Below are 14,533 nucleotides of genomic sequence, written 5' to 3'. Positions count from 1 at the left end.
TGGGACGAGAGGATGGATCTTCATTCCAGCACTCAGACATCAGTTCATATCTATCATGGATTAGAAGATGACGAAAAATTAAATAGCTGCATTGTATTTGATCAAGCTTGCAGCCTCTTGATCAAAAATAATGTGAAATACACATGTAATAATATGGTGAACAACAACCTGAACCAATGCTGTCACAAAATCCAAAGAATATATAGTTACTTAATTTTTGGGTATTACTAGAGGGTTATCCCGTGGCTGAGCCAATTATTTTGACACACTATTACAATAACTCCAATTTTTTTAGAGCCCCTCTAGACAGCAATTCTCCTATGTGACAACAATAGATTGCAATTGTCAGGGTTTGAAATAAATCTTACGTAAATTGGGACGGATATAGTTCATATTATAGATCCTTTGCAGATATTTAATTTAAGCCACTGTATGTCCGTAACATTGGTTGTTCGCATATCGGCGAAGTGTCCGCGGTTTAAAAACGACAATGTTCCTCTACGGCATTCGTGGTCTTCATGAATGGCTGTTCTCTCCTCTTAGTAGCAGCATTACCAGTTGTTTTTATACGATACAAATATATATTTAAGCGAGCCACGTACATTTCAATTTGTAAGTGCTGGATAATTACTTGTTTTCAAGTTCAGCCCTATTTCGAAAGAGGGACAACTAATCTCAACGCAATTCAGTTACTTACACTTCATCAGAACACATGTCAGGCCTTTCCATGCGATAACCAGTCTTCAAAAGTCCACACAGCTCTCGATTGGTTAACGTGGGATAAGGGATACCTCCTGAAATGCATCCAAAAAAAAATAATAAGTCATAAAAAAAGTAAGTCAACAGTCTGAGTGTCATGTGAGGAAAACTGAAATGAATTCTCGCCTTAACATAAGAAAGTAATGACTAATTTCGGAAATAAAGGAAAAAAATAATTTAATACAAATAAAGAAAAATGCATTTCTTTAACTTACCCATAGTGGCCATTTCCCAAAGAAGTATTCCAAAGGACCAGCTATATGGAAATAAAAAAGATCAAGAAACGCTGTTTTGTAATTACTGTACATGTTCTCAACCCAGCTAAGATTTTAAGGCTTTCTCTTTTTAGTCCATGTATTATAATGACAAGCTGCTCCACGAGCAACTTCTTGCTTTCTTCGTGCTCTCCAAACTTCCCGCGAATCATAACCCGATGATACACGCTAAATCCTTAAAAGAACAAGTTGTACTTAACAAATAAAGAAGCCTAAGCGGTGTAATACACTGCGATAAAACACGACGGGCATTTGAGAACACAGGGGAAATGTAGAAAACACGAGCCACAGTGTTCCCAAAAGTTCGGAGTGTTTTATCACAGTGTCATATAGGATTTAGGCTTCTTCATTTGCTTTGTGATAAAGAGGTAGTGTGGCGAAAACAATAAAACACACTTTTCCTATGTTTTATACTCTGACAAAACATGGGTCTTTGACCAATCGTAGCGCGCGCAGGGTATAATTCTCTATATGTGCGTCTGAGGGTTGAAGAAAAGGCTTTGCCGTCACACAGAAAGATTGACTTACACATCACTCTTGACGGTGAAAATATTGTCATTAATTGATTCTGGGGCCATCCATTTCAGAGGAAGCTTCTTTGTATTCTTTCCACTGTACACGTCCTCGTAGATTTCTCGCATCAACCCAAAGTCTGACACTTTGACTCGGTTATCACTGCCAACCAGAATATTACGAGCTGCAAGGTCACGATGAATGAAGCCTTTCTCTGCGAGATAATTCTAAAAAAAAATAGGCAATAATTAAAAGAGCACAAATTATTTAATGATACTTTTTTCTCTTTTGTGAGTCACGTATTCAAACTTATTAAGGGTGTTTGAAATTACCAATAAACGAGGCACGCAAGGCCCATCTCGACTTCAGTTTCAAATGAGTTGTTTAAAAAACCTTTCTTGTGGAGGTCAAGAGTCACTACTAAAAAGTATTTTATACTTTATTTCATTTCGAATTAGTTATATTAATACCTACCATTCCCTTTGCTATTTGCCAAGAAAAAGAAAACAGCTTTTGAGTAGTAAAGCTGTCTTCTTCTTCGTCGTCATCGTCATTAGTATTTTCAGTCGATACTAATATGGAAGCAGAGTTGCTGTTTTCCTGTGATGTCGATGGTATCGGCATCAATTCGATGTTTTCCTGAACCAGTAAATCGTTGCTGTTTTCCTGAATAAATAAGGCAAGAAAGAAAAAAGAGAGCATAACCTAGCAAGTAATGATAGTAAACTAATCGTTTGTAAATGATTTCGTTATACATATTTTAATTTGGGTAGGGAAGGAGGGATAGAAATTGTGGTGCTTATTTCAAACCCAACGTAGCGCAAGAAAAAAGCAAAACTTGGTGATTGGAAAACAGTTGTAGTAATATGTCGAAGTTGCGCTTGCTATAGAGCGTTTTCACGTGACGTCATCAAATTCTTAACCAAAACTAAAGAGCCACCAAAGTTTTTATCCTCATCAGGCATAAGAGGTACCAAAGTTATATCTGTTTACAACTTCCCAGCTCAATAGTGCCACCAGCGCATTTTGAATTTCGAAGTTATGGCGGTGCGTGACAAAGCTACGATCGCGTTTGTCGAAAAATACGTATTCATCTCGTGATTTTTAGCCGTTTAAGACGTTGTCATATTTGGAAAATTAAAGTGCTTATTTTAATGTTTATTTGTTCAGTGCAGATAATCATTGTCCCAGATAACCAAAGTAAGTTCCAGATGTCAAAACTATTTTCCGGCCGCCATATTGGAACACCAACATGGCGGCTCCATACTAGGTTCTGTAAATTTGCGCGGAAAATTTCGACGAATATCTCAACTTTGGGACAACGCAAGTGTACATCTTAAACTTGGAGAACTGTCTTCTTTATGTATCTTCTGTAATATCGCAATTTCTTGACCTTATCCACTAAATGGTTTTTGATTTTATTTTATATTGCGTGACAATGAAAACGCCATATACCATTGTTTTTTGTTTTTTTGTTTCTTTTCTAAGTTTTGATTTTGGTTTCAATATTTGTTTTTTTACATTCAGAGCCACCTTAAATTTCCAAACTTCAAGGAGGCTCTGAACCTTACGTACAGATTTTTTTTAAACTTTACCGTTCTTGAATTTTTCATTATAAGCGAAAATTATTGCCAATTTAGTACATTTTACAAGGGGCAGGCATATTTCCCATGAATTCTCTTATAACAAACCGTGAAGCGTGAGTAAATATTAACTGCATGTAATAGAAACCAACTCCTGTATTGTGACTATTCCGCAGCAACGCCTACATTCTGTGTATCAACTGAATCATATGTTGGAACAACCAGTAAAATATACATCACAAATGCCCATTCATTCTTTTGATCGTTCATTCATTTCCGTTTGCCCCCATAAATAATTCATTAAGAACTATTTACGGGGGTGGGGCAGGGGGCCAATTATCCTCTGGCTCGTCATTTGTACTTTTTATAGTCTTCTCATCCACAAAACATAACAAAAAAAGAATAAATAATTTCTACAATGTTGGAAAAATTGAGAACGCCTTATTTGATAGTCTCTGTTTTGTTAATTCATGTTAACTGAAAAAAATGCTTTTTACCACAATTGCTACTAATCTCGCAATCTGATTGGCTAATTTGCCGTTGTCGATAAAAGTCCACACATTTGTAGTAATGTGTCGGAGTTGCGCTGCTGTACAATTTTTTTTCTCAGTTTTGATTTTGGTTTCGATGTTTGTTTATTACATTTCTTCCACTACCGCTCTAGCTTTAGCATTTTTAAAACTACATACTACTCTTTAGAATATACATAATACTTTCGATTTTTACTGCCAGTTTGGCTATGTTGAACCTAACTGATCTCATCATATTTGGCACGTGACCACCAATGAAATAAACAATCGTGGATACTATACACATCATTTAAGTTTCATTACCATACATTTAGTACATGTACGTTTGTAGATACCAATCTAAATAATAGTATGCGTGTTGACCAATGAATTTGTCGTGTAAGTCTTTCTTATAATATGCGCAAATGTAGTTTTAAGAGCTAAAACTGCCATGGAAGTAAACAAAAAAGAGAAAACTTTCGCTGTTCAGTTACTTACTTGAGCAAGATTCTCAGAAAAAAGGGTTACATCAAGAATGATATCTCTGTTATCTCGTGACGGAGTCGATTCCATCATCAGCAAAGTTTGCTCTTGCAGTGGTTGATCTCGATCGATCCCATCCTGAGTATCATCTTCTTTTTCCTGAATGGCAAAAAAAAAATGACCTGCCGTGAAATACGGGTATTTTAATACCCTTATTTTTTGAAAAATCTCTCTCTTCTTAAAAAAAAAAAAAAAAAAAAAAGGAGGAGTGATACCCGAAAGGCGGGAGACATTTTAAAACCTTACATTCCGTCGAGAGGTCAGAGCTGAAAAGTTACATCGGACTAGATTGGTGGGGGGAGGGGAGGGTGAGGTAAAGCGAAAGTTCAAAGACTGGGTAAATTTTTGTGAGAGTAGAGGGGGATAGCTCCTTTATCTCCGGGATTTAAAGAACCATCTAAACGCTCTAGTTCGTCCCTTTATGGGATATCCTTGGCAATTTATCCATACTCCCATCCTGCTATTTAAATGCAGTTAAACTGATCACGTTTTAATTTTTTTTTTTACATCTGTCAAATTTTCTTTTCACGTGGAATGAAATACTCTTTCAAACTTTCCTATTGAAATTTTGACGTCATGGCTAAACCGTTTTCCAAAACAAATTTGAAGAGAATATTTGCCTAATAACATTATAACTACAAATTGGAGATTAATGATAATATATTCTTAAGTCGTATTCAAGCTGTATTTTACCTGAGAAAGCTGTCCAGAGGACATGGCGATTTCTTTGTTAACTTGCAAACCACCAGAAATAGCCAAGGCCCGATTTTCATCCTGAAGGTCTTGTTCTCCCTGATAAATATGCATTAAAAGTTAAATATTTTAATTCTTATCGATATTATTATTCATTCACTCGCCCATTCGTTTATTCGTTCATTTAATCCATTTAATCATTTGTCCGTCCTTCAGTCCTTCCCCCATTCCTGCCTGCCTGCCTGCCTGCCTTCATCTAACCCACCACCAATTCTCCTAATAACCCCCTGCTCACCGATCAATTCACCCTGGCAGTCAGCTTTGTGACATATCAATTGAAAGGTTATTTTCTTTTAAGCCTTAAATATTTGATTGCAGATACACTATACAACATTCCTCACCCCTCAAGTTACATACTGGTGAAGTCAAAGGCCTCAGAACTTTTAGTCGCCACTCCATCACACCACTCACGCTCTTGAAGCCCTGAACAGATCTGATTAGAATAGCGCTTAATATAAGCCACCTACTTGGTCACATTCGCTCACTTCCTTTTGAGGATTGAATATTTCCTTCTCTTCATAACATTTCTTCTCCTCGTTACCCCCAGTGCCTTGGTTTCGATTGATCTAGTGAACAATGAATACGATTAGGTCATAAAAAAACTAGCAAGATTGGTCTAAACGTGGAAGTAATCAAGTTTCAAGATTAGGGCTGAACATTATCGACTGGAAATTTTGTTCTATTTAGAACCCAAAACAGCCTACTTGGGAGACATCTAGCCATTGAAAATCCTATAGCTGCTGCAGGTTAAACTGTGAGCTTTGATAGATTTGCAAGAGCCCCATATAATTACCACGAACTGTCTCGTGAAGGACTACACCACGTTAAATCCAGTACTACCAAACCCTTGACGCAACATCAAATTGATTAAATATTCCTTTGGGAAACGTCTTACCGATCGTCTCCTGCATCGCAACCACTGCAACAGATCACCAAACGGAACGTACTCTATCACAAGGAACTTGTGCTCCTGCAAAGTGCAACAACCAACCAGGGATACAATATTCTGGTGTGCACCCAACAGCTTCATCTGCTCTATCTCCTGCAAGAACTCTTCTTTTTGTTCTTTGCTCGGATCATCTAAACACAAATGATGTAGTTAAATTCCTATTTGCTACGAATAGAAGATTTTAATCTCAGATTCAAAAATCAATCAGCCATCTATTAGGCTTTGCTTCAGTCACGGTCTGAGTACATCAGTTCCTACAGGGAATTCAATTGCGTTTCACGCTCAGGACTACCTGCTGTCCAATTTAGGGATAGTGGGACATGAAAAGAAAAAAAAACACAGGCGACAGGTGATTAGTCTCAATTATATCCACACTGTAAAGGGAAATGGCTCAGTTGTGTCGTTCGTAGTGTCACCTTCAGCTTAAGACTGGGGAGATACAGCTTGCGATTTGATTGCAAGAGACCAAGCACGACCGATCTGAAACGGGTGAAGTATTTGCATATGACCGAGAATTTAATCTCTTTCAGGTGTATTTTAAAGACACTGGACCTAAAAGTTGTGTAACGATTCACCCTTTTAAACATGATCTTGCATGATGACTGCAATTACCTTTCAGTTCTTTGACTGCAACCACCTGCCATGGCTCCTCTGGCTTCGGTGTTTTTTCAGTATCGAACACTTCTATTCCAGCTCGTCTCTTTAGAGTTGCTTTGTAAACCACACCAAACGCTCCTCGACCCAGCTCCTCCTCGTATTTTATTTGCTCGGGAAGAAGTTCCCACTTGTCTAGCGGGATAATTTCGCGAGCTGAACGAGCTGATCTGTGGAACGATGGGAAAATAGTTAAAACACAAAAAGAGTTGTTATCAAGTAGTATAGCCCAGTATGCTATTATTTGACTTAAATCTTGCTGCTTAAAAGACGAATGTCTTAGAGCTTGGCGATGAAACCCAGCCATTCTGCCTGTAAGTTCCAAATTCGATACCACGTTTTGTAATAGTAAAGACTGCAGTTAAGCATATACCATCGAAGCTTTCCCGGCTTCCGAACGAGAGGTATTGTTATTTCCTCTAAATGACATGCTAGTCCACTTCAAGCTACCTCCGCACATTTCCTCGATTGACCTGGCACTTTGGCGTCATCCATTTTAAAATATCCTGAGCTTGGGAGATTCCCAAATATATTCCTTACTCAGGAGTACAACACAGTGACCTCAGCCAACGCACCAACCTGGACCGCTAGCAGATTCCGAGTCCAACGCGCAAAGTTCGTTGGGTCCAGCACGAAAAATGGCGAGTGAAAGAAGGGGAGAGGGCCTTGGTGCGAGGAGTAAAAGATTGGTCTCTGGCTTTCCCGTACCACACTCCTCGCTTACTTTTTCTCTCTCTATTTTTCCCACTGCTCTCTAACTAACCAGTGGATCACTGCGCCTCTCATCATTTTACCAAATCATTTTACATCCGATTTCTTGTCTGAACATCACATTTCAAGGTTAAACTATGTTTGTCCTGTGGTACGGATATGTTATATGCAGGGTCAATTTATGTTAGTACGGTTTTCTTTGTTTTTTAGGTGAATAAAGTTAAGCAACAAAGAGGCAAGATCTCCACTGCGTGTCAAAACAGTGAGCTTGCTGAGAATGGAACCGGCTGTAACTAACTTATACATACAGCTTTTAGCTGTAAAATGGTAAAACATTCAGAATCTCTCCTGTTGATTGTCCTAGTTTTGCAATAACCAATTTATTTACTATGTTTCATCGTAAGTACTATCAACAATAGTGAATAACCTTTTGATTCGCTTGTGATGAGACCGTCTGTAGCACCAGAAACCTAGAATAAAACATAGCACCAGCAGCAGAATGAAGGCGATACCAGATAAGATGTAAATCATCCTTTCATTGGAGATCGCGGTTTCTTGTGTTGGTTGACCAGCATTCCTTTTCGTAGGCACTGAAAAAGGATAATAAGTTTATATCTTAAGGAGGCTGGGAGTTTAAGTAATGATTGAGGGGAAATAACTTTATGATCAACATTCCGAAGGCTGCCAAAACTGCATGAAGTCATAACTCCAATTTGTAAAATTGAATTTTTTTACTAAATGAAAAAGCGTGTCGTCCTGTTGTGCTTTTATTATATTGCGCTTGCAGCTGTCTACAGTTCATGATAATTAAGACTGCTGTTCAAATCAAAGATATAGACGGTCAAAAAAGAGAAAATATTACGAGCAAATTTGCGCAATTTTCTAGCGTTTTGCAAAATGTCGTGAAAATACAAGATGGCAGATTCATTCTGTGACAAGGATCTCGTAGATAAAAGTTTGGGATGTGTCATAAAACGTACAAGATTTATGGTCAGTAAAGGTTTAAATACTCCAAGAGTTGCGAAATGTTGGCCTCAAAAGCCCCTCCCCCTTCCCCCCGATCCCCCATCGGTCAAAGACCTCAAAAAGTCCATTAGCCCGGTCTGAATAGGGTCAAAGAGTATCCGAGAGCCTGTGACTACAGACGCCACAAGTTCATGACCTTTTAAACGTTCTTTTAAACGTTATTCTTTTATTAAAATTTAGTACATCGGAGAACTGGTAGCGAATCTTACACGTATTGATCAATAAATGAGCGTTTTCTATGCAAATTTAAATTATCTACCTGGTTACGTTTGGAATGATCTTCCTTGATTTCGTTTTAAGCAAATATAAATGATCAAAAGTCGAATTTTCTTGAAAAAAAATGAGCTTTGACCCTATAACATTTTTCCGCAAAACCTTGGACGTTCCTTCCAAACGTGATGGAAATAATTGACCGCATCTAAAACTCGTTTTTCTTGAATGATCTTGCTAAAAACTGACACTAATTCCTCAAATATTTGTTATTTTCCGCTAAACATGTCACGTGACCTGTCAGAAGCGCCAAATCTACCTCAAAATGCTAAGGACGCTAAAACCTAACTGTGCGCTAAATTTGGTTCTATTTTCACCAGTGTCTTTGGAGATATATCTAATAAATTATTTTTACCGATAAACTTGGTGAACTTGTTTATGGTCCCACCGAGTACCGTGTGAAACCAAGGGCAGTGAAACCGAGGCTGGGGAAACCAGAGTGAAGATTAACCGATATCCTCTTTGTTCAACCTAGTCGTCTGATTTAAATAACATTTTCACTTGCTTTCCAGTCACTAGAGGACCTCACAAAACCCAAAAGTCCGCTCTGAATAGGGTTAAAGGGTATCCGCGAACTTGTGGCTAAGGATGCCAAATGTCCATGACAATGTTAACGTTTATTATAGCAATCGATGGCAAAGCTCTGTTTTGACGTATTGAAAATTACCACGCTCAAGAGACATCGTCTCTTACCACACTATTGCTCTTCGTTTTGTAGAAATCTCGTGTTTGATTCCAGTTTTTTTCATGAAAATGAAATTTTAGGAATTATTTAAGTGTATGGGAAATGAACTTGGTGTACTTTTTACGTTTTATCAGCTTCTTTATGGTCCCACTTACCGCTTGAAACTGAGGACAACGAAACCAGAGTGAAATTTAGCAGATATCCTCTTTGCTCAATCTTTCCGTCTGAATGAAATATTATTTCCACTTGGTCTCCAGTCACACGATGATTTTGACCGGTCTTGTTACCACAGTAACGATGTCTTTTGCCCATCCCGTCGGTAATTCTCAAAAAGTCTTTGCTACAAAGAAAGGTAAATGAAGTTTTACACCACACCACTAAAACCGAGTAACTGAGTATACTCGAGAGACATTCCAAAAAAATCTAATTAAAAACTACATACTACCAGGGCTCCTGATGCTTTAGCGTGTCTTACTGAATTATGATGCACGCAGGAAGCACAAGAATTGCTTGAGGGACAGCACTGAGAGCTAGAGCGACTAGCTTCTTGAGTGTTCTCCAAACAAAATGATGTGTTCGAACACGAGATGAATTGTCATGACTAACTTTTGAACCAAAAACAGCAAAAACTAAAAGAAAATGATAACCTACAAATGCAAGGATATAGTCGCAAATGACATTCCTTATTCCACGGCTTGACAGGTAATACGAGCGGACATTTTTCTCCAGTCGTTGCTCTCAAATACTACTCTACTCGTAAAATATCTGCGCGTATTATCTGTCGCGCCAGCAGAAAAGAGGTAACTATGTACAGTGTATAATAAAAAAACGTGCAGCTGACTGTTTACAGAAAGTCTTTATAGCACTAAGCCTTAAAGAAGGTATGCTTATATGTACCAAATTGTACCAGGCTTTGGACAGTCCACATATGCTTTTGTATAGACAATGGAATCAGTTTAAGTAGTGTCTGGATGGAGCAGTTGGATCTCAGTTATCAGTTTTCCGTTTTCGCCGGTCAGGAAATTTTGCAGATCTCAGATTTTAACAATACGTTGAAAAAAACATCAATCTGATTCTCAGCTACCAGTTAAACCCACCTAGATGCTGCGAGGAAAATTTAGAGATCATAAGTGAAAAGAACTATTCGTACTTATTTTCACGCGCCTGTATTTTTGCATTTTCGAGAATTTCAAAAATCGCGAAACTTCAAGACTTGCGAACAAAACACCTGGCGAATTTTACACTCTCAAAGTTAAATACTCAACAAGAAAATGGCGTACATTTAAGCTGAATCACTTTTTTCGATCAGTTCTTTCAGGCCCCAACCAAAGCACGCTGGTGAAATTTGAAAACGCAGCTTTATTTCTATGGATAGGCCTACCGTCCACACTAATCTGTCACGAAAACGGAGCTTTTCGAAAACGCTCTTCAAACAGGAGGAATTTAAACCTTCAATATGAAATTGATGATCTCAGATAGCTATAAAATCTATATGTATTATAATATCCATATTAAATAGATAGGAATGCAGCATCATGTTTGCATTCTCTCCAACATGCGAGACCAAACCAATAAGGGAGCCAAATGCTTCGGGGTTTTTCGCAGGGCTAGGCATATACCAGGACCCCGGGCAGGAGTAGAAGGATAAAAAGATCCTAATTAAATAAAATGTTTTCAGAAGCGTAACACCATCACATGGCACTACGTTACATTGGATACACTGATACACCTCGATGATCACAGCCATATCACTTACCCGCAAAATGGACTTTCTTCCACATCAAAATCCTGAAAGTAAATGTTCATCGACCAGCCTTCTGGAATAGGATATGTAGATATATTGTCCGCATACCTTGGGTAGCTGAAAGGGTATCCTTCACTGATCAGAAAGCCGATCTCTGGGCCAAACGCTGTTAATACCAGTTAATTCATTTTAGTAAAATGGACATCCACTAACAACTTCTCCCAGCTTAAACCAAACTTGCATGAGAATTCATGTTTAATTTATTGGGGTGTTACTGTTTTCATGGACGTCTTCAAAGTTAGGACATAGAGCTTCAGATTTAGCAATGAGTACCTTTTTCCGTGTTTACGTAGCCTCATCTAAACACGTGAGGGGTTGGGAGAATTCGAGATAGTTATTCAAACCCGAGGCACAAGTCAAGGTTTTCAAAACTTTTTAGCATTCTTCCAACTCCTCAAGTGTTTAGATGAAGCTATGTAAACTTGAAAAAGCACACTATTGCTTTCATAAAATATTTCTTAAAAGTACATGCGAATCTAAAACGTCACGACCGTGTTTACATACGTTCATCTAAACACACCTATCGACCAATCAATGGGAGTGCGCGTACTATCTCAGTTATTTTATTAAATCACTTCTCAGTAATTAATTGGCCATTTCTGCAATTCATTGACTCCTGACACCCAGCATTGTCCAGAGGGGGAGGGGGAGTGAATTGGATTTCGGTTTTAGGGAAAAATAAAAGTGTCTCAAACGTTTTGGCCAGGATTGAAGGCATTCACCCGCCATTCACCTTCATCCTTCACCTGTCAGTCTGAGAATGTGTATTGCATTTCTTGTCATCGCTGCAATTGCCTATACATCGGAGAGACTGAAAGGTGGCTAAGAGAACGTTTCAGCGAGCACCTCTGCGCTTTTCAAAACCGATCTCATGAGTTTCCCGTAACTGAAAATTTCAACTCCGCCTCCCACTCGCTGGATGACATCATGGTCTATGGCTTGAAACAGTGCTCTGGCAGCAACATCAGCCGCAAGCAGCATGAAATGAAATTAATCTTCAAACTGGGCACGCTTAGACCCAACGGATTGAACGTTAACTTTAATTTGTTGTGACTATGTTTCCCGCGCGTATTCCACATACGTGCGCTAAAAATATGGTTTTCCTATGTCGCAACACGCCTTTGTTTACTTTCTACTTCGTGCGCGCACTTTCCGAGCTTGCGTACGCGTACAGTTGTTTGTATGGCGTTGCTTTATCACTCCACCTATTGAAGAAGAGCCAAGCCCGAAATGTTTAGTTTACAAGCAACTATTTGACACTTTTCGGAGCCTTTTAAGCCTCATATTTAATTCAAGTGCAATCACTGCAGAAGATGTCAAATAAATCAAGAGATGCTATGGCCAACAAATAGTCAGAAACAACTCTTCCATAACAATTTGGACAGCATGGAACCTCACTTTAAGTTATAGTTTTCAACCCGTTGGTGTTTGCAGTACAGGGGCTTAGCGCTTTGCACCCAGAGGACCCTTACAGGGCGTTTTCTCGAAGTTTACCTGCGACTAACTCTCAAGCATTGTACTTTATTTGACAAGAAAAGAGTGTTTAGGCCAGAAAAAAATCTCTTACTTGTGAAATTGACTTGGAGTTCTTTCACGTCAGTTCCATACTGGTTGATGGCCTGGCAGGTGTAGTTTCCATCCTTGTCCAGACGGATGGTTGCAGTGTTTGTTGTATTCACCGGTACTGTAGAGTTCCGTATCAGTGCTGTGTATATGGGAAGAGTTCCTGTGGCTGAACATGACAGCATGCCTCCTTGTATTGTTAACAAAGCAGCTGGGAATGTTACCATTGGTGGAACTAATCGGTTAGAAATAAAAACCTTTTACCCTTAATATTCATTGACTGAACCATATGTGCTTACATTAATTTTAAACAAATCACATCTTGCTGTAATACATGCAAAAATTGACGTCAAAACGTTGCTTTAGCTGTGAAGCACACATATATACATGAAGATATATTTGTGAAGCAAGGTCAAGTTGCCTGCTCAAAACAACCCAGAGAAAAAAGAACTTATGATATGTGTGAGATAATTATAAAACATGAACTGTGCTTGGAGTGTAAGTGAAGAAATGATCCTGGCAATAGATTACTATTAAACAACACAAATTTCTTCCATTTTCTGTTCAACTGTAGCTATTAGGTGGAAAGAAAGCTGATGTAGTTTGTTTTCCCCGAAAAGCCTTGCCCGACAGAGTCCTAAAAGGTAAGTCCTAAAAACTGTCAGTGCATGCCTGCTCTTAGATTGCACACTTGACTTATGTTGTTTTCGGTCGACAGAAAACAACAGAAGACATCCGTCCACCGGAGAAGGTACCGAGTCAATGATTTCAGGTAAAAACTATTTACACAGTGCATCGTATTATTTATCAGCTACCTTGTCTTATCGATGTCTGTATCTGGGTTTCGTTCAGTGCAACATCGTAAACCTTCATTTCCGTGATTTTCCCTTTGAAATATCGATTATCGTTAGCTCTAACCCCCATTCGCACTTTGTCGGCGTTGGTTGCGATCGCATACCTTATGCGTATGCGATTCGAGACATTTAAATGTCCATTGATAAAGAGAGAGCTAATTCCGGTATGATAATTGTACGTTGCTGCAACATGAACCCACACTCCAGTTGGAAGAACCTCCGAACTTAACAATCCAGAGGCCGACAGATCAGAGAGGCTTAGATCAAATCTGCCCCGGTCAATCCATATCTGGACTCCCCGACCATCTTTTTCGTAACTGAATAATGGTCCATCTTGGCCTCCGGGTCGAACCCAGCACATTAGTGTGATCGAGAATCGAGTGTCCAGGCCCCCTGTATTCGGAAACTCGATGTAGCTGCTATCAGTGCCATAAAACATGTACGCTCCACCTGGTTCATTGTACGGTCCGTATGTAATCACAACATCCCCCAGGATTCCCTTTGGCTGCCTGTTCTCTTTTTCTGCGGCTTTGTAGGGTGCATTCAAGGGATAGAAGGCAACAGGTTCTGGAACAGCTAAGAGTAAAAAAAAAAAACATTTAAGTTGTCAAAAATAACAAGAAAATACGATAGCAGTAGAAACATTCTACAGAACAGGAAATTCCGAATTGGTTCTCTGTAGTCATCTAAACCCGCCTTTTGGAATTGGCCATCAGGGGTCGAAGTATTTTGAAACACCTAACGACTGGCCAAAAGGGAGAAGTGAGCTCTGTTTCCCGGAGACCCTACCAGTAGACCCAAGGACAGCGTCGTGGGTGTTATGGAAACTTTACTATTATTGGACGAGAACTTGTATAGGGGCTTCTATTCGATACTGCATAATTACCGATGGCAAGAAATTTCACTAACGCCTAATGGCGACAACAGCTTGAACCTGGTACTTTCACTTAGCAAGGACGTGCGACTTGAAACCGCGTGAAATCAATTTAATGAGAGGCCTTTCGAGTTTGTGGAGGGAAGCAAAGTTTTTGATAATTGCTCCTCACTTTTTAGAGATGAAAAGTCCTTTGGGCAGTCAGAAA

At 39.0% G+C, this 14,533-nt stretch overlaps 1 protein-coding gene and 1 pseudogene across 2 annotated transcripts; both read right to left on the bottom strand.

The window, feature by feature from the left end:
• Window positions 1–693: 693 nt before the first annotated feature.
• On the bottom strand, window positions 694–7,780 carry LOC145501386 (myoblast growth factor receptor egl-15-like). The gene is made up of 9 exons (XM_081480878.1): window positions 7,677–7,780; window positions 6,497–6,708; window positions 5,831–6,015; window positions 5,399–5,501; window positions 4,138–4,304; window positions 2,022–2,213; window positions 1,563–1,774; window positions 975–1,015; window positions 694–794 (listed from the first exon to the last, which is right to left on the bottom strand). Exons 1-9 carry the CDS (start codon window positions 7,778–7,780, stop codon window positions 694–696), a joined length of 1,317 nt encoding a protein of 438 aa, XP_081337004.1.
• Window positions 7,781–9,350: 1,570 nt separating this feature from the next.
• LOC145501380 (uncharacterized) lies at window positions 9,351–14,225 on the bottom strand (annotated as a pseudogene). The gene is made up of 4 exons (XR_014051240.1): window positions 13,413–14,225; window positions 12,602–12,832; window positions 10,987–11,140; window positions 9,351–9,570 (listed from the first exon to the last, which is right to left on the bottom strand). The product of XR_014051240.1 is annotated as an uncharacterized LOC145501380 (transcript).
• Window positions 14,226–14,533: the final 308 nt, after the last annotated feature.

Source organism: Orbicella franksi, chromosome 1, assembly GCF_964199315.1.
Source record: "Orbicella franksi chromosome 1, jaOrbFran1.1, whole genome shotgun sequence".
Classification (NCBI taxonomy): Eukaryota; Metazoa; Cnidaria; class Anthozoa; order Scleractinia; family Merulinidae; genus Orbicella; species Orbicella franksi.
This window is presented reverse-complemented; position numbering and strand designations above follow the sequence as displayed.

What these genes read in the sequence shown, in the direction of transcription:
- LOC145501386 (XM_081480878.1), bottom strand. Translation starts at nt 7,780, where the DNA reads ATGATTTACATCTTATCTGGTATCGCCTTCATTCTGCTGCTGGTGCTA. An exon ending in TTCACCGTCAAGAGTGATGT is followed by an intron (nt 1,016 to 1,562) that starts GTAAGTCAATCT and finishes ATTTCCATATAG; the next exon opens with CTGGTCCTTTGGAATACTTC. An exon ending in TTGGGAAATGGCCACTATGG is followed by an intron (nt 795 to 974) that starts GTAAGTTAAAGA and finishes GATGCATTTCAG; the next exon opens with GAGGTATCCCTTATCCCACG.